Consider the following 22,557-nt stretch of genomic DNA (forward strand, 5'->3'; position numbering starts at 1 on the left):
GGTAAATCTGAAAGATGAACTAAACTTCTTGGAAATAGCAAGTTTGTGGAATTTCCATTATTTAGTGAACATTTGTTTGTACAATTTAACTGAATTTTTGTGTAATTTCAGAGTCATGTGTTGTTGTTGGTTATTGAACGGGTATTTGACTTTTTCGACCTCGGAATTTCAATTAACTCTGAGATAACATTTGGATAATTACACTACAGCTTGAAAAAAAAATCAAACACCAAAAATGGGAACAGTCAGGTTTCGTTCGTCGTCATTCGACCCAAAGCTTCTAATTGCCCAAATTATATCAATGCAGTGTTTATATTACGTCTGCTTGTGTACAATGCTGTTGATGATGTGCTTGATATTTCCTGACCATGGCGTGACCTTGCAACATGTGTTAAGTTACGACGCCATCGGAGTATCAAACGTTTCAGAAAGAGTAAATTCGAGTATATTTGTCATCAATTCTCTCCTAATGGCAATCACAATATGGCTTTTAGTTGGTAAGTTGTAATTTATGCTGCTGCTGCTGTCTTTGTAAACATTTAAAGAAGGTATGAGTAACTTCCGTGACGCAATTACCAGAGTTTTGTAGTTGAAATTTGTTTGACACATGTTACCGTGATGTGACGTCTTTTGATATTTGAGCGTTCCCCATATTTTTACGTAAAACATGCCGAGTGAAGGGTACAAGGGCGCTAAAGAAGCATCTGAATAGACAATCCCCGCCTGTGCTCTGCGGCAAAACGGGTCTTTTTCAAATACAGTTTGAACCGTGTACTCCATTACAAAATACAATGAAGGCTTTGAAACTGTTGGTTTAATTCGCTTGCGATAGTTTTTTAATCGTAAACTCCCACAAAAGACGGTAAAAGTAGTAATAGGGTGAGCAAGTCTCCCCGGGGGCCGTGTAGACCCCATGTATTAAGATAGGGTATAGGATAATTTTTGAGATAGGGTCTACTCTAATGTATTAAGATAGGGTATATGTATTAAAATAGGGGCCGCCACATATTTGCCATGTATTAAGGTTAGCGGCGGCCACGTATTAAGATTAGGAATAGCCGCCGCAACGTATTAAGATTAGGAATAGCCGCCGCAACGTATTAAGATTAGGAATAGCCGCCGCAACGTATTAAGATTAGGAATAGCCGCCGCAACGTATTAAGATTAGGAATAGCCGCCGCAACGTATTAAGATTAGGAATAGCCGCCGCAACGTATTAAGATTAGGAATAGCCGCTGCAACGTATTAAGATTAGGAATAGCCGCCGCAACGTATTAAGATTAGGAATAGCCGCCGCAACGTATTAAGATTAGGAATAGCCGCCGCAACGTATTAAGATTAGGAATAGCCGCCGCAATGTATTAAGATTAGGTATAGCCACCGCAATGTATTAAGATTAGGAATAGCCGCCGCAATGTATTAAGATTAGGTATAGCCGCCGCAATGTATTAAGATTAGGTATAGCCGCCGCAATGTATTAAGAGTAGGTATAGCCGACCCTAAATAGCAAGATGGTGCAGCGGAAGCGTGCTGGGCTCATAACCCAGAGGTCGGTAGATCGAAACTACCTCTTGCTGATCTGGCATTGTCACAGTACTAGTGGACTTTTACGCGCTCATAACATGGAAAAAAGTTAAATAAAAGAAAAAAATTGAATTAATAAGTACAAAATAAGAGACAGTACAAATTAAGCACATGCAAAGACAAAATTATTCAAACGTTTACATGATGATAGTACAAAAGAAAAGAGTATTAAAGTACATTTAGCCGAGTAGTTTATAAAGTCGACAACAAAAATTTGAGTAACTAACGAAGAATTAAGGAATTTAGAATAAAATTACTGTCGACTTTATTACACTTCGACTTATTTTACATTAAATTTATCTAATTCACATATAATTACTTATAAAGTTTAAAACATGAACGTCATGAACATTGTTCAGTTTTGTTTGAAAAAATTTAAATAGTTGAAATGCTGCAAATATTGTGTAAAATCCACACAAATTATCAGTTTTCTGAACTGGTTGTTGTATCATTTTCTGATACTTTTTATTCAAAAATTTGTATTTTGTGATTGGACGAGACAAAGAATCAGCATAGTAATAAGTTCGATTGAGTCGAGCAATCATTCTCCAATGCTCTCCAGCTTCACTGCTCGGAGAAGTGTTGATGATAGCAAAGCTGAATGCGGGTAGCCTTGGAACACAATCTGCTGGAAACGATCCAATATAGCGGTTTTTGAGTTCTGGGATTCGTTCAATAATCTGTCTCAGGGAAGTGATATCCATGACAAACGATTTTTCTCTGCTTTATTTCGCAAATACCATTAACACAAGGATTTCTAACTGTACAGTCAAGCTGAAAAGTCTCATTCTCTTCAAAAAAGCAACAATCATTGGACTTTTTACCTTGCTCTAATAAAAGGTTGCTTGACTTTTTAATTTTGTCAACAGAATTGTTATGGGAGTTGGGGTAGAATAAAATAATTAAAAAAAGAAGTACCAGAAAAATTAGGAGAGGAACGTAAACAAAAAAGTTTGAATTAGTTCGCTCCCAGTTAACGTGCATTTTAAGAAATTATTTGGTGAAGAGAATGGCAACTGGGTGACGATAATATATAACCCAAAAATGTTCCAATGCAGAAAGCAATGATGTAAAACCCATAAAAAACTGAAAAAAATATGAAAAAATTTTCGTTAACGCAAAAATCTTCAGACATTTTTAGCAACCGTTCCGAACTGATCAATTTTAACAGTGGACATCCTTTCTCCTAGAACAATTAATTCTGTCACGCTTCTTAGCGGGCTGTCGAAAAACATTTCTAATCGGATACTTTCACCGCTGAGCTCAGGATAATGAATACTTTCTCCAGCATCTTGAAGTGAAGTGAGATCAAATACAAGCACGTAATGGTTCTGAAATTGATTATGCGGTAACGCGGGAATCTCTTCGTTAAAATTCATTGCTTTCATTGTTGTTACATATGCCCTACAGTCATTGGTTGTATCAATTGATACTATAGCTCTACCTCCTCGAACAATTCTTAGTTCTCGTAAACCAAATTTCTGATAATGGAAAGGATTTTAAACTGGTTCTGTCCTGAAGGAATAATAAATGTGCGTGCAATTGTTTCCATAAAGTTGTAACAAGCAGGTTAATGAGTTAATTGATATTTGATAATCTGGTGATACACTTCGTTAACAACACGTCTTGTAAACAGGGAACAGTCAAGAACTTTAAGGGAGACGTGAGGATTGTAGGAGATCATGTAAAAATTGGGTCTTGCACGAATGAATTTCAGTCTAACTTTTATATTTGGAAGCAGTAACTTTTCACATTGGAACAAATCAATTGCTAATTTACCGTAATAAGTAGTTCCATTTTTCAGCAAAAGTTCTTCCTCTCGATCTATAAAACGGCTTTTCTCAAAATCGCTGGGTTCTTTTTCAAATTCATATCCATGACAAGCCAAAATACCTTCATTATTTCTTGTGGAAGCGTTAAATTCATTGGAAATTAAAGCTTTGTGTCCATAGAGACCATTTGAGTTGTAAACCTGTTGATTGTTCAGATACACCTCACAGTTGGAGAAGAGCGAGTGCAATAAATTGTTGACGTGAGTTAGATAATGTAAATCATCATCTGTGAACATTCCCATATCTGCTTTTCCATGCTCGTCTTTTTTCATAAAGTCATCAAACAATCTTCCCTTAAACCAACTTTGATTTGAAGGTGGATATCTCTCATATCAAGATATATGCTTCTATGTGTTTCAAACTCGAACTCAATGCTGCTTTCATCCAATGAAGTACTGGGATAAACTTCTTGAACGTGAGAAGATTCAATTGGTTCCAAAACAGGAATTTTGTCAAAAATCTCCAAGCAAGAGTTCGTAAAGTGACCAAAACGAAAGTTGCTATCGTTTGTTGATCTAGTATTCATTTTAGCTTAGAAAAAATATCTCTTCTAGTTCGACGACGTCGACTGGTTTTTGGGGGAATTCTTCGAATTATGCGACGTTTCCTATTTTTTCCACCCCCTAGCTGTTTACGTAATGTTTTCTTTCCAACATCTGCAGCCACAGATTTGAATTTTTTCTTTCCAGTTAGAACATTTCCAATTTCTGGTGCAGCTATATCAAGCAAATCAGCACCAACTCTTTTTGCTGCTGGGACAACATATCTCCTCAAGAATGGAATAGCTGTCCTCCCAATTGTTTGTGCTAACGCTCCGAATCCTCTTCCCCTCTGTCTTGAAAAACCACGAAAATACGGTAAATCACTATCAGCAATCATTTTCTACAACTTTGAATCTAAAAATGATTCTCAGAAGTTTTTCTAAACATTAGTACCGCTCTTGTCACACCAACAGAGTTGAACGGAACTTTTTCACCATGAGAGTACCGGAGCTCGAGTTTTATGCTGTGGAATGAGTTCTTTAGAATTTTTTTTAAATTGTAAGTTTGGAAAATTTTGATAGTTCATGTATTGTCCCGTTGAGATGATATCTCCATTCTTAACTTTTGATATAAACGGAATGCATCGTAAAAGAGCAGCTTTTGTATCACCCACAATATTGTATTCAACAATATCACTATATATCATTAAGGTGTGTATTCGTACAATGTCATAAGGAAACTTGGGCAAAAGTGGACCAGCACCACTCATGAAAACACCCATACCATAAACAGCTTCTTCGCATCCAAAGACATGACAAAGATCAGCACTAAAAATGACAAGTAAAGAGTTCTGATTTGGAAGACTCAAAGAAATTTGCTGTGTAATTTTGTTAACGTGTAACTTGATGGGCGTTTTGTATCTGGTGTTGCTTCATCTAGATAGAAGAATTTACCCTCTGTTATGTTTTGGTACAAGGAAGGATACGACAGTTCTGCTATCGCTACCTCCCATTCTCCATCAAGATTAATTTGTTCAGGTAGAAAATTCGTGAAAGAACTTAGTGTATTGTTTGGGTAACAATCAAACGACGCATTGGAAATCAACTCAACAGTGAAAGAACTCATCTTTAAATGATACACTTTGAAAGCTCTTGTTCATAAAATTTACCTAGAATTTCATCACCTTGTTCTCCACAAAGGTTATAGGTTGGCGGTTTAAAAGTAGCAACTTTAACAATTTTGAATATTTCATTTGTGAACTGTGATTTATAACCTTTTCTGAATGGAATATCTTTTTTTGATATACGAACATTTTCACCCACTTTAAAACGTGGTCGTTTATATTGGTTAATTGGGTTTCTGTAAAAAATTGGCAAAAAGTCTTTGTTTGTTACATTTTTTGGAGCTTTACCTGTTGAGCGATTAACTCTTGTGTTCATAGTTTTGACAAAGGAAGCCATTTTTCTCATGTATTTGTCACCATTTTCTTCCATATAGCGATAAATAATGTTTTTCAGAGATTTTATGGCTCGTTCTGCTACAGCAGCTTTCGTTTCACTTCTAGTAGAGTAAATTTTTATTTTCTTGTCCATACAAAACTTTCGAAACTCACCACCAAACTCTGTTCCCTGGTCAACCCATACTTTCGCTGGCATACTTTTTTTACGCAATGTTTTTTTGAAAGCTACAACTGCATCGGTAGAGTGCTTTGACTTCATTGGTTGCACACGAACAAAGCGAGAAAAGACGTCAACACATACTAATAAATACTTAACTCCATTATTAGTATCCGATAATTTATCCATAAAAGCTAGATCGAGACACCAGATCTCATTGATTCGCTTAGCAAATGCTGGTAATCTTTTGAAATGTCGTGTTGCATGGCGATACTTTGTGTAGGAATCTTTACTGTGTAGAAAGTAGGTAACTTTCTTTTTGGATAACTCACTTGCCTTTTGTAGATTTTTAATTGATCCATATGCGGCTTTTCCATCTCTATACAGCCTTTGTAGCTTGGCTTTTTCAGATTTTGAAAGGAATCCAGCTCCCTCTGTCTTTGCTTTTAGCATCTTTGTTTATTATTTTCTGCGGATTTATTCCGGTAGCATCAAGTATTGTGTAATATATGTCGGGAAAATCAACGTTCTTTCTTTTTAATGCAAAAATAAACTCTGCGAAAGCTACTTCTGTATCTCTTCCATCTAATAAAATGTTGTCGTTGAGAGATAGCTTGACTCGCGGTGAATTCAAAATTTGATCTACAATTGATTCGTTCTTAAAAGATCTGGATTTGTTGCTGATTTCCTTGTAATTAGGGTTCAAATGTGTTGGGACAGAAACTGGTTTCTGCTCAAAAGTGTCCAACTTTTTAATTTCTAATTTGAATTTTTGTTCGTAAAGGTGTCGAGGAATCAAAACAAACTGTTCCATTTCAAGACAATCGATTAATGATAGATGGTGTCAAAATTGATATGAGCTCTATTCCTTTTCGTGAACTTAAAATTGCTCTTCTTTTATTTATTCCGGTTCTTTTTAGCACGAGTTGATGAATTTGTCTCTGTACTTTATTACGTCTTGTTTTTGTATTTCCTGTAGTTGTCCTCCGAGAAGGTTTACTATGCATTCGTTTAGAAACTGAATGAAATCTTTTGGACAATTTCTTAGGAACGTTTTCTTGAAGTTCTGGGAATACGTTTGAAACGTTATCAGCGTAGAGAGATGTTGTGTGTTCATCGTTCAAAAAAGTAATCTCTTGTTTCGTTTTAGGGAGAAAAAAATAGTGGGAATAGAACCACTGTTTGTGCAAAATCTAAGAGAGCCGACTGTTTTCGGAGTCAGATCAATGAGTAAATGACCATACGGGATTGAAGTAGCTTTTGTATACCAATCTTTTAATTGTGATCCTAACCCGAGCTGTTGACTAAGAGTGTTAATCTGGAGAACATCTCTAGGTGACTTGAATAAAACTATATGAGTATTTTGTAACTCAATATCTCTTCCCAAACTACTCTGATGAAAAAGATTATGCTTTATATATATTGTACTAAGTCCTTTTTGTCTTCCAGCTGTCGCGATTTTGACAAATTCTTTCGAGCTTTTGATTTCCTCACAAGAATCATCAAAAATCAGCAAATACTTTGTTCCATTATTGGGTAGACTCTGAATGAACTCAAAGTCAACTCCTTGAAAAAATTGAATGTTCTTAATGTTTTTGGAAGTCCGTAAAGTGATTGATAATGTTGATAAAAATCGTAAATTTTATCAAAATCGGGTTGAAAAGTTCCAATAATTAGCCAATCATGGATAAGGTGAGATTTTCCAGACCCGCTTGGTCCCACCAATGAAATAAAAATGCGTTCCTTAGTAGAAATTATTTTGTTCATAGTTTAGGAGAAGGTAAAATATAACCGACTGTACTAGATAAGATAGCAATCCAAACTGTTGTTTCTTCACAGGTTTCGGCAAGAGTTATTCTTACTATACAGCACGCTAATATTAACAAAATAACAAAAAATTGGGACAAAAAAACCACAAGAGATCTATTACAAGTCTGTCCAAAACATTTCCACGATTGTCGTTCCTGGTTATTATCATCAAAGACAAAATTACCTAAATTTAAACCGTTATCTGTATGCTCGGTCATTTATACCTTATTTTTAAGGGAAAATCAATTTTTCCAACTGGTAATGCGACTTCTCTCTGATTTCAAAAATAGTAAAATAAAAATAATAAATTACAAAACGATCACAAATACAAATAGAAATTACAAATAGAAATTACAAATATTATACGTTGTCAAAAAAATCTAGATTCCAAGTTCCGTAAGCATAAGCTTTCTTCTCTGCACAGTGAAATGTCTTTTTGTGTCGATTCGGATAATTGCTACAATCCCAGTCAGTATCCGAGTCGTTGAGAAGTTTGGAAACTTTAGACGACCAAGATCATCTAGATTCTCCACATCTTTACACAAGTAATTTGAGAGGAGATTACACTTCTCTAACCCTTTTGCAAAGTATTCTGTTGTAGGTGAACAATGTTGGTGAATGATTGATGACAACTCAGTGTATTCCAGTTTTCCATTGTTCCAATTAATCCCATGTAAATTTTTAGTGTTCCACTTTGCTTGAAAAGTAGGTTTATAGTCTTTGGGTGGGAGGAAACTGTATCCCAATACAATTCCATCCTTGAAAACACCCAACTCCTTGACAATTTTCCCTTCCAAGCACTCAATATGAAACACAACGAGAGACATTCTTTTTTCTAGGTTGAATTATTACAAAAATGATTAGCAGTCTAGCATTTTGAAAATTTGAGGATGATAAAATTTAATAAAGACACAAAAGATTAACCCAGTTAAATGTCCCAAGAAACATGAGCTTGGAAAATTTGGTAACATGTAACAGTATCCTGGACCTTTGTTTGTATTTGTTTTAACCGCTCCAGCAGAATCGTGTAGTATAGCATGTAATCGAAAAACTTTCAATCTAGCAAAGAAAAAGTCTAAAAAGGAATTTCCATAACCAATAAGTCCTCCATGAGGAAATTTTTGGTTAATTTCCTCCAAATTTATATTCTCGTCCCAAATTTTACAGGCCGCTAAAAAACAGTTCTTGCGTTTTTCATTTTCGGGAAACATTGAAAGGATGCATCCGTAACAATTGAATATGTTGGACAAGAATGACAATATCCATCAACTTTGCGTTCCTTCATCCATGTCAATGCAAGTTTTCTTAAACTTTTCAATATAAGATAAAAGTGTAGGGAGATGTTCTAGTAAGTTCTCGTACTCTTCTTTTTTCAATTCAATATTTGTCAGAAAACTCCACTGATATCCGTTCCAACGATGTTTTGAAATGGTAACTTGTTGTCTATCTGAACGATATATAAGACTTGTTCTGCGTAATACGTTGTGAATAACCCACTTAAATTCTGAAATTTGGGACTATGTCCAAATTTTCTAATTTGGGAAAATTTTGAGCTTCAAGAACAGTAAAGGAATATCTTTATAGTTCGTAATGAAGTCTAAATAACCTTTGACTTATCTCTGAGACTCAAAAAAATGTTTCTTGAGCAACCAATATCCCAACTCATTCTCAGATCAAAGATTTTTAAAATGAAAAATTTATTGTAGAGAAGACAAAGACATATTACAAAATCACACAACAATTATTATTGAAATGTACATTGTTCAATGTTAGAAAAGTCATCCAAATTTTGAATCAGTTCCTTGAACTCGTCCAAAGTGTAGCTGACATAAGTCACCTGCTTGAACTCATTGTTTTCTTTGCGACAAAAGAGCCGAATCTGCACATAAACGGAGGCTGGATTCTCCTGAACGTATTGAATGAAAGTCACATATATTCGTCGATTGCGCCCTATGCTGACCTCTGACTTTGTGACATCGTTGCAGCACATCCTCCCTACATGGGTTCTTATCAAATTGAGTCGGGTGCTCACTCAGTTCCAATTCCCCATTCAGTATATTGCTCTTGAGGAAACAGAACTTCTTGAATTCGTAATCTCCAATTCGAAGTTGTTGGTACTTCTCAAATGTTCCAGAATTATCTTTTTTGAAGACTTGGAAAGTTGGTTCGGAATAATTTTGTCCGTTTTTAAAAATCTGGGACACAGTAAATCTCCCAAATCTTTTTGGGTTAGAACCAAAGTCTATATAAAATGGAACCGAATCTGTTCCAGTTTTAGGTTGAGAATCGGTAAACATAGACGGAGCACTCGAGTAAAATGGAGAGACTTTAGAGAGAGACATTTTATCAACTTAATGTGACAGAGAGAATTTAATTGAATGATTTAACTTGTAATTTTACTTCCTCTATTGTTTCCGATCACCTTTATTTGGTAATGATGTCATTATCCTTCTTTCATTTCCAAACATGGAAAATTTAATTGCGTCATTTTGCAAAAATTCCTTATAAGGAAACTTTTAAATTTTAGTCAGAAATTTTAAGTTGAGCAAACATTTGAACTAGAGCAGCATATTTATCTTGATGTTTAGCACGTCTGTGTTGCATTAGCGAGTAATAGTGTTTGAAATATTTAGAACAAGTAAAACAACGGTTTTTTCTGAGTTGCTGTCTCTTGAACTGTGTCATTTTTCAAATGAAATTTTCGTTGCGTTTGAACTGAATTGCGTTATTTCCTTATACGGTAGTTTAAAACAATCACTCCAAAATCACTTTGGTTACAGAATGGCAGCAGTTATGTGTCAAGTTTTACCTGACTTTTATAAAAAATTTTGTGAGAAAGCCTTGTTCATTTGCGTATCGGTTAAGGATTTTAAACCTTACTTGCTTACTAGTGAATACTCTGTTGCGTCTCACAATTACACTTTTTGTACTCTGAAAAATTGTTCTTATCACATAATTCTCATTTCTTCTTCCATTAATGAGTTACTCCAAAAATTGGATGAATTATCTTTTCAATATCAGACAGTGGACTGCTTATACACCTTATATAAACATCAGTTTTTTGGTCACACAATGGAAGAAGCTGGGTTTGTTTTCACTCAATTGAAGAGAGCGGTACAACACAACTCGGAAAACAAATTTGTTGAAAAACTACCCAGCGTGTCCAAGTAGAGATTGAGTAGAAAAAAGTTCAAGAGACATCTACTGAGAGCGGAGCAAAATGCAAGCACACAAACATTGAGATCATCCTTCTTCGACCGAATTCAGTCACTTAAGAACTCAAAGTATGAGAGTGAATTAATAAAAATTGTTGATTGTTTACTAGATGGTCAGGGAATAATTGATAACTCCTTGTTGTACTTTGAAGTTAGAAAGTAATAAAGTGTTTGTACTAAAATGTTTTAAATTTAGTGTATATTCTAAAAGTCGAAATTTGAAGTCGATTTGTTCGTTAAATGTCGAATTTTCACACAACTTTTTTTTGTTAAAAGTAAAAAATAGAACCTCAGATTTTTCGTTAAAAATCAAAAATGTTACCAAACTGTGCGTACAAAATGTGCAAATTTTTTTCTCATTTTTCTTAGTTTTACGGTATGATTTTAAGCAAAAAACTTAAAAATTTTAATCATTTTTAAAATGACAAGTTTTGAATCTGTTCTTGCAGCTTAAAAATCGGATTTGTAACAGTAATTTTTTCTTAAAAATCGAATTTTTTCTCGACATTTTTTGTTAAATATCGAAAATAAATTCGACAATTTTCTTAAATATCAAAAATAAATTCGGCATTTTTCTTAATTGTCGATAAACAAATTTTCAATAATAACCAAGTACCTAAATTATCAAGTAACCTTTCGTGTTAATCTTTGATTCTGGAAAACTTGAAAAAAAGGAGTTCAAAAATTATAAAATTGAAAATGTAAATTTAATACGAAACACCTAAAAAGTATTCAGAAACTTTATTATTTTTACGAACAAATACAAAATAGTTTACAAAATTGAACATAGAAATCATTCAAAAAGAGTTATAATAACATATTTTGGTAAGTTCTGAATTTCAGTACCGAAACCTTTTTGTCGCTCAATTCTACCAGGTAGTTGGGTTGGTTGAACAGTGACTGGTGTATTAGGTACATCACTCAAAAGATAGGGTTGTGAGCTGTTCCTTCCTCAATCGAAGGGGTTGTCATCGAGGGTGTAGTTGACATGTCAGTAGATCCATAGTACTGCGCTGGATCAAAGTTTTCCAGATCGTTAAATGACGTGGTGGTACTAGTATCGATACTCAGCTCGCTATGTTCTCTACTATGAGCTCTTGAAACTATTTGGAGAAGATTATTTTCCACCTCCGAGCTTGATACCTCACCTGCCTCCGGTGTAGTGAACCAACTGTTTGGAATTTGCCCTTCCTCCCAAGGAAATGTGTACTGAATATTTCCAGCTACGTAGTTGGCAGGGAAATCAGATCCATTAACGTGAGGATATTGGTGTCCACTAACAACAGCAACTTCGTGTCCCATCGCGTGAGTTCCGAGCTGATTCTCTGTGATTGGGACCTGTCCCTGATGATATGTATCAAACTGTTGTCGCTGATGCTCAATAATGTGCCACACAGTAATGGGTAAAGTGATCAAAGACTCATACAGTCCGTTTGTTAAATCTCGAACTCCTATCCGAGCAATATCCTCAGTAAAAGAAAATGAGTACAGAAGGTTATTATTTTGAACGGTGAACTCCATTTTGGATTAAATGATAGAAGAGGTTTTTGTTAGAAAGTGAAGAGAATGGATGAAGAGATTCTTGTTGAGAACGTGATAAACGCAATCAGTGGAGAGAAAGTTATAAAGCAGCAAATTTCCTTTTTAGGAAGGAAACAAGATATATAAATTATATTAAAACGAACGTTAGAACTAAGGTAAGTATTTTTTAATAAGAAGAAAATGAATGTTGGAGCTCGATAGCAGGATAAAATATTGAGGAGTAGTTAGTATAATGTGAGAAAGTAGCGATGATGTTTTCAGAGAAGTTGGATCAAATGATAATGTCAAAATCAACAACCTCTATATATAGTGTGCTCTGTCCAATTAGACAACAGTAACCAAAGATGGAAGATTTTATGAGAAAAAGTGACGTTTAGCTTGAAATTTCTGGACGAAGTGAAATTCAAATCCAAATTTGGGTAAAATTTCCTAACAAGGTAGGAAGTAAAGGATACGTACAGGTCTCCGACTATGCTTTTACCTATAATGGTCTATTTTAGTTGAAATGAAGTGACATAATTTACTAAAAAAGTCAAGCTTTGATAAATTTTTTCCAATTCGTCAAATTTCAGATCAATCTCGGAAAATGTTTCATTTTTGGAATCAAATTTCTGCAATAAATGCGTTAGGTAAACGAATTCCGAACCTGATCAGTACTCCCACTGCATTGTAGTCGTTGTAATAATGGAAGCACAAAGCACTCTGTAGTGAAGAAAATATTGTTTTTGGTTCTGGGAGAACAAAGTTTGTTTGTGAAATACTTCTGTACTGTTCCAATGTATCGGGGACGGAGTTCAAATTGAACAACAATTCGTATTTGCTTACATGCAATTCTGAGGATAAATCGAAAGACTGTTTCGCAATAAACTCCTCATATTCAAATTTTTTAATAGAGAACGTTGCATACTCAAGTCCTTTACTAAATCGGATTATTCTGTTGGATTTTGTGAAAATGTCCAAAAAATTGTAAAAAAAAGTATGAATCTACATCAATTTCGTCAATTTTGTATGCATCAGGTATACCTTCTTTTCTCTTGTAAATCTTCTCCAATATTTGTAAGTGGTTTTTGATCAACATGTTTCACAAATGAGTAAAACTTCACGTATTAATCTATTAAAATGAAAAAATGTTATAAGCGAGAATGAGATAAACAAAACAATATCATTAACTTTTACAACAAGTTTCTTAATACTAAAATTTGATTGGTTTGTAGTTTGTAATATAATCACGTTAACGTCAATTGTATATAAGTTATCTTCAATTAAAGTAGGAGTTTTCTTCTCTAATATTTTAATATTATTGTAAAAACACATTTAGTGTTTTATCGATAAAATTTAAAAATTAATTCGTTTACAATAATATTCGTATTCTCTAAGTGAGCAAGCATCTGACAGATAGATTTTGTTAAAAAGTCTGTTTTGGGATGAATAGTATTGTTTTGTAAAAAAAAGTAACACAAATCAGCAATATGACAAATAAATATAACTTAAGATTTGCGATTTTCCTCTAAAGAATAAGGTTACACATTTTGGATGTTTTCTGGATTTAAATACAATGTAGAATGCAACACTGTGACTGCTTCGTAGGAAGTTCTTGAACTTTCTTATTACGTAATGTTACTAAAAATAGAAATTACGTCATTTCCTTATATGGAAGTAATGAGTCATAAAAGTTGTTCTAACTAAAAAACCAAAAATAGGTATTCATTCTCACTTTGTTATTAGATACAGTTGCTCGGCAATTTACTTGAAATTTATTCAATTTATTTTGGATCACAACAATACAATGCCTTCTCTTGATAGAAATCTACCTGTCAAATGCACAAAGTGCGAGAGAATGGTTGTCAAGCAGCAAATGGCTCGACACAAAAAATCGTGTGATAGTGTACTTTAAAATGTCCCAAGTGTCCACATTTCTATACAAAGAGGAAAGAGGACTTGAACTACCACCTTGCTAAGCATCACGCTCCTCAAGAAAAGAAGCTTAGTACAGTGTGCACTATATGCTTGGAGGAATTTCCAAGTTTTTGAACCAAATCCAGCGAAAGCTTGAAAGAAGTACTAGAATCGGATGAATTGGATAAGAACAACGAACAGTTACAGCAGGAACTTAGTGCCTGTCAACACTTCTTTGACAATACTGAGATGGAGAATGGGAGACATAAAGTATTCAATTTTAAATTGTCTAAACTTGATCCCAGAGAAATTAATGAAAAACTGAAGGAAGTGTTTGAAAAACTTAACTGCGCTGCAAAAATAAATTTATCTCTGGGATTTATTTTACGAAATGTTGACACAGACGAATACCGATACTTTTATGCTCATGAGAACAACACCTTCTTTGAGAAGTCTCATTTACTTTGCTCTAAGGGAGACTTAGTCTCACTTCAGGATAGAGTAGAGAAAATGGATTTGATTGAGACTTGTGCTCAAGAAAGGGCAAACACAAAATGGCGGTATGCACTAACTACGAATGTAACAATTTTCTGTGCTCTTCTCAACAATATCCCAATGGGATGTTTAGATGCTGTTATACCTGAACAGTTGTTGAGAAGAAGAGATGTAAATTGTCTTGTTACGAATGGATACGGAGAAACCTACAAGGACTACCTTTGCTTGTTTAGAGCTGTGGCTGTTCACTTGTATGGATCAGCTGAGCTGGAAACAAACGCAGCTAAGTTGTGCAGTGACTTTCTCCACGAGTCTGGTCATGACGCAATTAACTTTAGAGGAGGGTCAATGGATCACCTTGTGTTTGTTGAAAACGCTATAAAACACAACATTTTCATTTATGACATTGACATTGAGGACGGGGATTTTGTAGGTGAACTTGCCAGAAGAAGTATTGAGATGTACGAGAACAACATTAATCTACTGCGCTACAACAACCACATTTGCTATGTTGATGATATCAACGCGTTCTTCAAACGATTCCGCTGTCCTAATTGTGATACCTTTATTAAGCGTGCAGGTAATTTCCACCGTCACGTGAAATCTTGTAAAGATAGGATACAGCACATTTATCCGAAGAGTGTTTATACTTTGAGAGAAACTTTGTTCGATAAACTTGACGGTTTTGGAATTGGATATGAGGAAGAACAAAAACTTGGCTGTATTAGACTTCGAATCAATCTGCGTTCCATCTAATGAACTAAAAGATACCAATACAACTACTTGGATAGGAAAACATGAACCAATCTCTGTGTCAATTTCCTCAAATTTATTACAAGAACCTATTTTCCTTTGCAACAAAGACCCCAAGACACTGATTGTATCTTTTGTTGAAGCATTAGAAGAACTAGCTAGCAGAAGTAAAGCAGAAATGTTGCAAAAATTTTCCTCAATTGAAAATGCAATTAAAACCAGAGTAAGTTCTATTTTCGAGAAGCTAAATGGAAGGAAAGATGAGAGTACTCCATTGTTTGAATTTCAATATATCGAAGCAGAAGAAATTGATATGTCGACTCAATTCCTCCAAATTCAAAAAAAAATCAACTTCTCGAACTACAACAACATTTTGAACGTTATGTCAGCACTTTACCTGTATTTGGATTCAACAGCGGGAAATATGATCTGAATCTTATCAAGTCTTATTTATTACCCTACCTTATACACGAGCGCGATATTCAACCAACGGTTATTAAAAAAGCTAATCATTTTGTATCCTTTAAATTTGGTGATGTTCAGTTTCTCGATATTCTAAACTTTCTTGGTGGAGCAACATCACTAGATTCTTTCCTCAAAGCTTACAAGACAAATGAGACCAAAGGATTTTTCCCTTATGAATGGTTCGACTCACCAAACAAGTTGGATGCAACTTTCCTTCCACCTTACGAATGTTTCTTTAGTAAGTTGAGAGATCACAATCCCTTGGAGAAAGAATTTACGGATTTCACAAAATTGTTGAATAGTGGACTTTCCCAACAGGAGGCTCTGAAAAAACTTAGGTTGAAGGTAGTGCCTCCCTCGGGAGTTGACAACTGCAATTACTTGGAAAGTGTGTGGGAGCACGAACAAATGACAACTTTTCAAGACTTTGTCAGGTGGTATAATAACAAGGATGTTGTCCCGACACTAGAAGCGATGCAGAAAATGATGGAGTTCTATCATAACAAAGGGATTGATATGTTAAAACTGGGTTGCACACTACCCAATTTAGCAAATATTTGTCTACACAAATCAACTAATAGCAAATTCTATCCTTTCGTTGAAGCAGACAAAGATTTACATGATAAAATAGGCGAAGATATGACCGGTGGTCCCTCTATTGTGTTTACTAGAAAAGCGGTTGTGGATCAAACCTATATTCGAAACACAGAAAACATTTGCAAATCAATTGTGGGTATAGACGCCAGTCAACTTTACCCCTTCTCAATGTGTCAAGAAATGCCCACTGGGCTTTACATTAGATGGGAGTTTGATTCAGACTCAGAAGGTTAAAGCTAGACAAAATAAATCGAGGAAATTTGAGAACATGGTTATGTCGTACCTACAATCCCAGCGACCTAACTGCACTATTGAAAGCTACTACACAACTGGAACTCAGAAAAAGATTGATTGTTTTAATGTAGACGGATTTTGTGCTCACTGTAAAACTATTTTTGAAGCAATGGGTTGTTACTTTCACTTTTGTATATGTCAGGAAGCAAGAGCAAGCATGTCAGAGGAAGAGACTCAGAAAGGACTAAAGAAACGGGAATACGATGATCTAAGACAAGACTATTTGCGAAACAAAGGATATAAAGTTGTTGAGATATGGGAATGTAACTGGTGGGAAACTGTCAAAGGTGATGAATCTGTAAAAACTCACGTGAGAAACAATTTCCCATTCAAGCCACCTCTGACTCAAGAATCTCTACTTTCAAAGATAAGAGAAGATAAACTATTTGGTTACGTTCAGTGTGATCTCGAAGTTCCAGATGGGTTGAAATACAAGTTCTCGGACTTTCCACCAATCTTTAAAAAATTAAATGTTAGTCGAGCAGATATTAGTGATTATATGAGGGATTATGCAATTGATAACGATTTACTCAAGCAACCACAACGCATGTTAATTTCAAGCTTCAAGTTGGAGAATGGAACAGTCATAACACCTTTACTCAACTTTCACCTTAGTCTTGGGTTGAAATGCACCAAAATTTATCGCTTCGTTCAGTACACACCTAAAAAATGCTTCAACAGTTTTGTCCAATCGGTTGTTGATGCTAGAAGAGTTGGAGATGAAAATCCTGAATCAAGCGTTGTAGCAGAAACAATGAAATTGTTAGGGAATAGTTCCTATGGTTACCAAATCATGGACAGAAGCAGACATAGAGACAAAATACCTGAACGATGAAAAGACACACAAAGCTATCAACGGGAAATTGTTTAAGAGACTTAACAGTGTGTCAAAAGAACTATACGAAGTTGAACTTGTAAAATCAAAAATTGAGCACCGTGAACCGATAATAGTCGGCTTTTTTATACTTCAGTACGCAAAATTACGTATGCTGGAGCTTTATTACAATTTTTTTGATAAATTTTGCGATGTCGACACATTCGAAGAGTTAGAAATGGACACTGACTCCTTATACTTAGCTCTAGCGCACGATAATTTGTACAATTGCATTCGTTCATCTAAAAAAGCAGAATGGGAAGCTCTGAGGGAACACGATTGTGATGATTCTTTCAAAGCTGATGCTGTACAAAATTTCTTCCCTAGAACTTGTTGTGATAAACATAAAAAGCACGATAAGCGTGAACCAGGTCTGTTCAAGGAAGAATTTAGATGTACTGAAATGATTTGTCTCTGTAGCAAAACTTATTGTTGCTACGATGCCAAATCGGATAAGTACAAATTCAGCAGCAAAGGACTAAACAAACGAACATTGGAAGAGACCGGAGATAGACCATTGGAAAAATATCGGTGTGTGATGGAAGAAATCATCAATTTAACATCTACAAATAGAGGATTTCGGACAATCAACCACTGCGTCGCAACCTATGAACAAACAAAGAAAGGACTCTCATATTTTTATCATAAACGAAAAGTGTTATCTGATGGAATTCATACTGTACCCCTGAACTTGTAATTTATTTAATCAATTTTCATATTGTGAGCGCTCTCTGTTGTGTTTAAAATTACTTATAATGTACTTGATTGATTCTGTGTCTGTCATTTTGTACTTTCATAATTCATTGTTTTAAAAATTTTCAATTTTCTCAATTTTAGTGGATATAACTAACCTTAATACATTGCGGCGGCTATACCTAATCCTAATACATTGCGGCGGCTATACCTAATCTTAATACATTTCGCTGGTTATACCAATAAACATGTTGAAATTTACTGCGAGGGGAATTATCCGTTAATTCCCGCTGCCTGTACAATTCCCCGCCTGTACAATTCCTGTGCGCGCTGCCTGTACAATTCCCGTGCGCGCTGCCTGTACAATTCCCCGCCTGTACAATTCCCTGCGCGGAAAGGCCAATGACCGGCTCCCAAAAATGCGCGAGATCTACTCACACTATATTACTAATACCCTGGTCCCTATACTTAATCTTAATACGTTGCGGCGGCTATTCCTAATCTTAATACGTTGCGGCGGCTATTCCTAATCTTAATACGTTGCGGCGGCTATTCCTAATCTTAATACGTTGCGGCGGCTATTCCTAATCTTAATACGTTGCGGCGGCTATTCCTAATCTTAATACGTTGCGGCGGCTATTCCTAATCTTAATACGTTGCGGCGGCTATTCCTAATCTTAATACGTTGCGGCGGCTATTCCTAATCTTAATACGTTGCGGCGGCTATTCCTATTCTTAATACGTTGCGGCGGCTATTCTTAATCTTAATACGTTGCGGCGGCTATTCCTAATCTTAATACGTGGCCGCCGCTAACCTTAATACATGGCAAATATGTGGCGGCCCCTATAACCTATCTTAATACATATACCCTATCTTATTACATTAGAGTAGACCCTATCTCAAAAATTATCCTATACCCTATCTTAGTACATGGGGTCTACACGGCCCCGGGGAGACTTGCTCACCCTATTACTACTGGTAAAAGTGTGGGAGCTTACGATTGAAATTGATCAAAAAAGGCGGTAAAGGTGAAGAAAATTACACCCAAATGTGAAATATTCACTAAAATTTTAAACCTTGATAACTCGAAAAAAGGAAATCAAAAAATCTTTTTTTAATTTCAAATTCTATGCTGGAAGAGCTGTCTAATGATATCATTCTCGATTTTTTGCTATGATTATATCGATCGTCCAAAATTTACTGAACAAAAAAACCCAGTTGAGTATATAGTTCCCTTTGGGAGGGATTCACTTTGGGAGCTTTTAAAGTCGGTTTTGCGATCAGGTCGATAATAATAGAGATTTAATATACTAGGAGTGACAAGTTTTAATTTTTGATTTTTAGGTCGTAGCAAGTTGTGCACTGACTTCAGCTTTACCCTATTGTTTTACCATTGGATATTATCGACCCTCTACCCCTCATCATGGGCCTCGATTCCTTCCAAGTGGTCATGGTACTGTCTCCACTTAGTATGTGCTCTTCTTACAACAGTATTAGCCGAATACCTGTGCATGCGAACGGAGCTAAGAGCGGTCCCGATTAGTGGGGGAGGGGCGAATGGGGGCAGTTCATCAAATGGCTCTACAGCAACATCATCTGCGACCAATTCTTTGCCAAATGATGCAATTCCAATCAACGCTGAGAGCCAAGTTTGAGATTGTATCCATGTTGGTGATTAAATTAATGTTTCAATTAAAAACGGTTTCCTTGTTTCAAATTTAAAAGCCTGTTTTAAAAGCCATCGATAACTCTACTGGATAAGCTTAACTGAATAGATGTTTTGACGTTAAGTATATATTCTGTTCATGAGTGTCAAAAATTAAGCATTTAATAGTGACACATTTAAGGAAAAAAATTTTCGGATATAAAAGAAATGAAAGTTTTCAATAATTAATAATCACAATTTACGTTCCATTTAACAGAAAGAAAATTGTTCGTTTCAATGTTTCAAGCAACGGTACCAGATAAGTTTGGCTAAGACTTGCCTTTTTGTAATTTGAGCAGATGATTATAAATTAAGTCACCACTGTTTGTTTTCAAAATGAAACTGAATTCTCCTATTGTGTTCATAATAGAAAAAGCAGCATTTCCATTACAAGGAATCAGGTTTTTACATCTGTTGCAAATGTTGAGCGTTGAACAGTGAATAGTTAAATTTTGTTGTCTATATTTCTCAGAGCTGTAGAATACATGTTAGTATTTTATTTCGCAATTTGTAACTGCGTTATCACTTTTCGGGCTAATTTAAAAATTGCAAAGCCAGCTTTTTAGCTTTTAGTTTTAACTTACATCTCTATTCCTGGTCTAATTATACCTTGTCTTCAGTTTTGCTTCTCTGTCAATTTTTCGATTTTCAATATCATGAATTTGAATGCGCGCTGTACCAATTTTTAGAACAGCATGTGACTAAATTGCAGACAGCTTACTTGCAGACAGAGTTCTTGCATGAAAAATAGATCCGTATTCTTTAGCCTTATCATGAAATGATCACTCCAAAAATATTGGAGCTAAATTCTTTTCCACATGATTTTTGACAGCGTTCATAATCTTATCTATCTGATTTAGTCTCTTTGCGTTTGTAATCCACTACTTATTTTAACTTGTTTTTGTAATTTCCCGACTGGCCTTAAATAGTCGCAAACTAATCGGAACAATTATTTTAGCCCTGCTTGACTTTTTAAGCATTTTTTCAGAATGAATTGTTAGTAAACTTCCTATTTATAGTACACTTTTTTTTATTTGTTAGCAGATCATCTCAATTAGCATAAAAGTAATAGTTTAACATAAAAGTGGATTGCGCCAAAGTTAGTTTTATACTTTCAAGGTAAATCGGCGCATTAGTGTTTAATATGCATTGATAACATCATTTGAAACCTCTTCGGTATCTTTTGGTCCTTGTTTTTTCTAGGCCTTTTCTGTCATCAACTGCATCTGTTATTAAGGGACCCTGCTTTTGATTTTGGATTTATGCTGTTTAATGTTCGTTTAGTGTCTTGTCATACATATTATTCTGATTGAACTGAGCTATCTGTATTGAAAAGTAAAATAAGGATGAAGAAAACCAGCAAACCGTAAGTAATATTTTTATAGCTGCAAAGCTTTAAGATGAGCGTAGCTATATTGCGGTGTTCCTGGTTTTTCACAATCAAAGTATTGACTTATTTTGCTGAGCTGTTTTCTGAAAGAATTGTTCACTTTTTTCAGCTTTTTCACTTCAGAGAAGTCAAATTAGAGTGCTGATTTTAATCACGCTGGAGTAGTAAAGCTAGCGAAAAAGTTCGAAGCGTGATTTTTTTCAAAAGATTTTTTTTTACGTCAATTTAACTTGTCTTGTCTTAAGTGTTTCTTCTCTTGACTGCTATTAATATCATAAATATGTGTTCTAAATGCGCCTGTTTTCAATTTCTTGAAATCATTAACCGGCAGCTAATGTATCATTAACGGGCAGCTAAAGTTTGTTTTATGCCTTTGACCATATTTGTTGTCATAAAATATTAGTATACATTTTGGATTTTTGATTAATGAGGGGTCTCATTGGTTGATTTTGAGGCAAAAATTACGCCAATTAATGGTTTGAGTGTATCGCTATTCGTCTTTGTGACTCTGACACTATTTGTTCTGAAAACATTATAATGATTTTATGAAGTTTTGCGAGTACTGTCGTAGTTTTTCTTATTATTTATTCTCATTAGGGACAGATCCCATAGGCTGATAAGAGATTTTATTGCAATATTTTCAATTGTTCTAGGACCAAGCTAATTGTCTCTATGAATTTGACATATTCTTTTCGTGATCCATCTAGTTTTTGAGTTTTGAGAGTTTCATTTGTTCAATTTGTTGTACTGTTTATTACTGATAGGAGTCATATGTTGCTTAAGATGCTTAAATTAATCGAATTTTTTCCCATGGCATTGCTCTTGCTTTCTATGAAATATACGCTGCTCGTTTTCAAGCCTTCAGTAAATTTTCGAGTTTTGCTATTCTTTGTTGTCTTATTGCTGTCTGATCACTTAATCTCGATAGTGACAGATTTTTTTTGGTTTCTAATGAGGAAGTGGTGATTATAATTAGTTGTTTGAGGTTAATTGGTCCATAGCAAAAGTTTTTATGATTTTAGCACTTCTCCAAAAGTTGATTTTTGTCTTTCTTGTTGTCCTATCGTTTGGTCTCAAAAAATCATATTCAACTTTTACTACGGCGTAATTTTAATCAAATTATTGGCTCAAACTTTTAAGGTTTGCTTTAACTGAGATTCGCATGCTTTCCAAATTATTATGTGAATTTGTGAAAATTGCCTTCATTGATAATTATTGTCCTTTTCATCCACTACAATTGCTAAAAGGCATTTTACGACTTCTTAAGTTTCAAGACATGCTGTGGTTGATGATTTTGGCTTGTAGATACGAGGT

At 34.9% G+C, this 22,557-nt stretch overlaps 3 protein-coding genes across 4 annotated transcripts in view; 2 read left to right on the top strand and 1 right to left on the bottom strand.

Annotated features, from left to right (window-relative positions):
- Positions 1 to 22,557, top strand: part of LOC142349400 (putative Bax inhibitor 1) — a 189,157-nt gene that overhangs the window by 153,561 nt on the left and 13,039 nt on the right. The window contains exon 1 of one of the 2 annotated variants that reach the window (XM_075400933.1): positions 20,225 to 20,340. The exons of the other annotated variant lie outside the window; for it this stretch is intronic. The gene's annotated coding sequence lies outside the window, so the exon portion shown is untranslated. Of the gene's footprint in view, positions 1 to 20,224; positions 20,341 to 22,557 lie in introns of those variants that run through there. 2 annotated transcript variants of the gene reach the window in all.
- LOC142349403 (putative SERF-like protein) overlaps positions 1 to 22,557 on the bottom strand; it is a 241,169-nt gene that overhangs the window by 44,682 nt on the left and 173,930 nt on the right. The window lies entirely within an intron of this gene.
- On the top strand, positions 91 to 19,889 carry LOC142349402 (protein SYS1 homolog). The gene is made up of 2 exons (XM_075400934.1): positions 91 to 497; positions 19,493 to 19,889. The coding sequence occupies exons 1-2, from the start codon at positions 236 to 238 to the stop codon at positions 19,801 to 19,803; spliced, it is 573 nt and encodes a 190-aa protein (XP_075257049.1). The 5' UTR covers positions 91 to 235; the 3' UTR covers positions 19,804 to 19,889.

Source organism: Convolutriloba macropyga, chromosome 11 (genome assembly GCF_964194025.1).
Source record: "Convolutriloba macropyga chromosome 11, txConMacr16.3, whole genome shotgun sequence".
Taxonomy (NCBI): domain Eukaryota; kingdom Metazoa; phylum Xenacoelomorpha; order Acoela; family Convolutidae; genus Convolutriloba; species Convolutriloba macropyga.

Excerpts from the sequence above, each read along its gene's own strand:
- LOC142349402 (XM_075400934.1), top strand. The coding sequence starts at position 236 with ATGGGAACAGTCAGGTTTCGTTCGTCGTCATTCGACCCAAAGCTTCTA. Across the intron at positions 498-19,492 it reads CACAATATGGCTTTTAGTTG|GTCGTAGCAAGTTGTGCACT; the intron begins GTAAGTTGTAAT and ends TTTGATTTTTAG.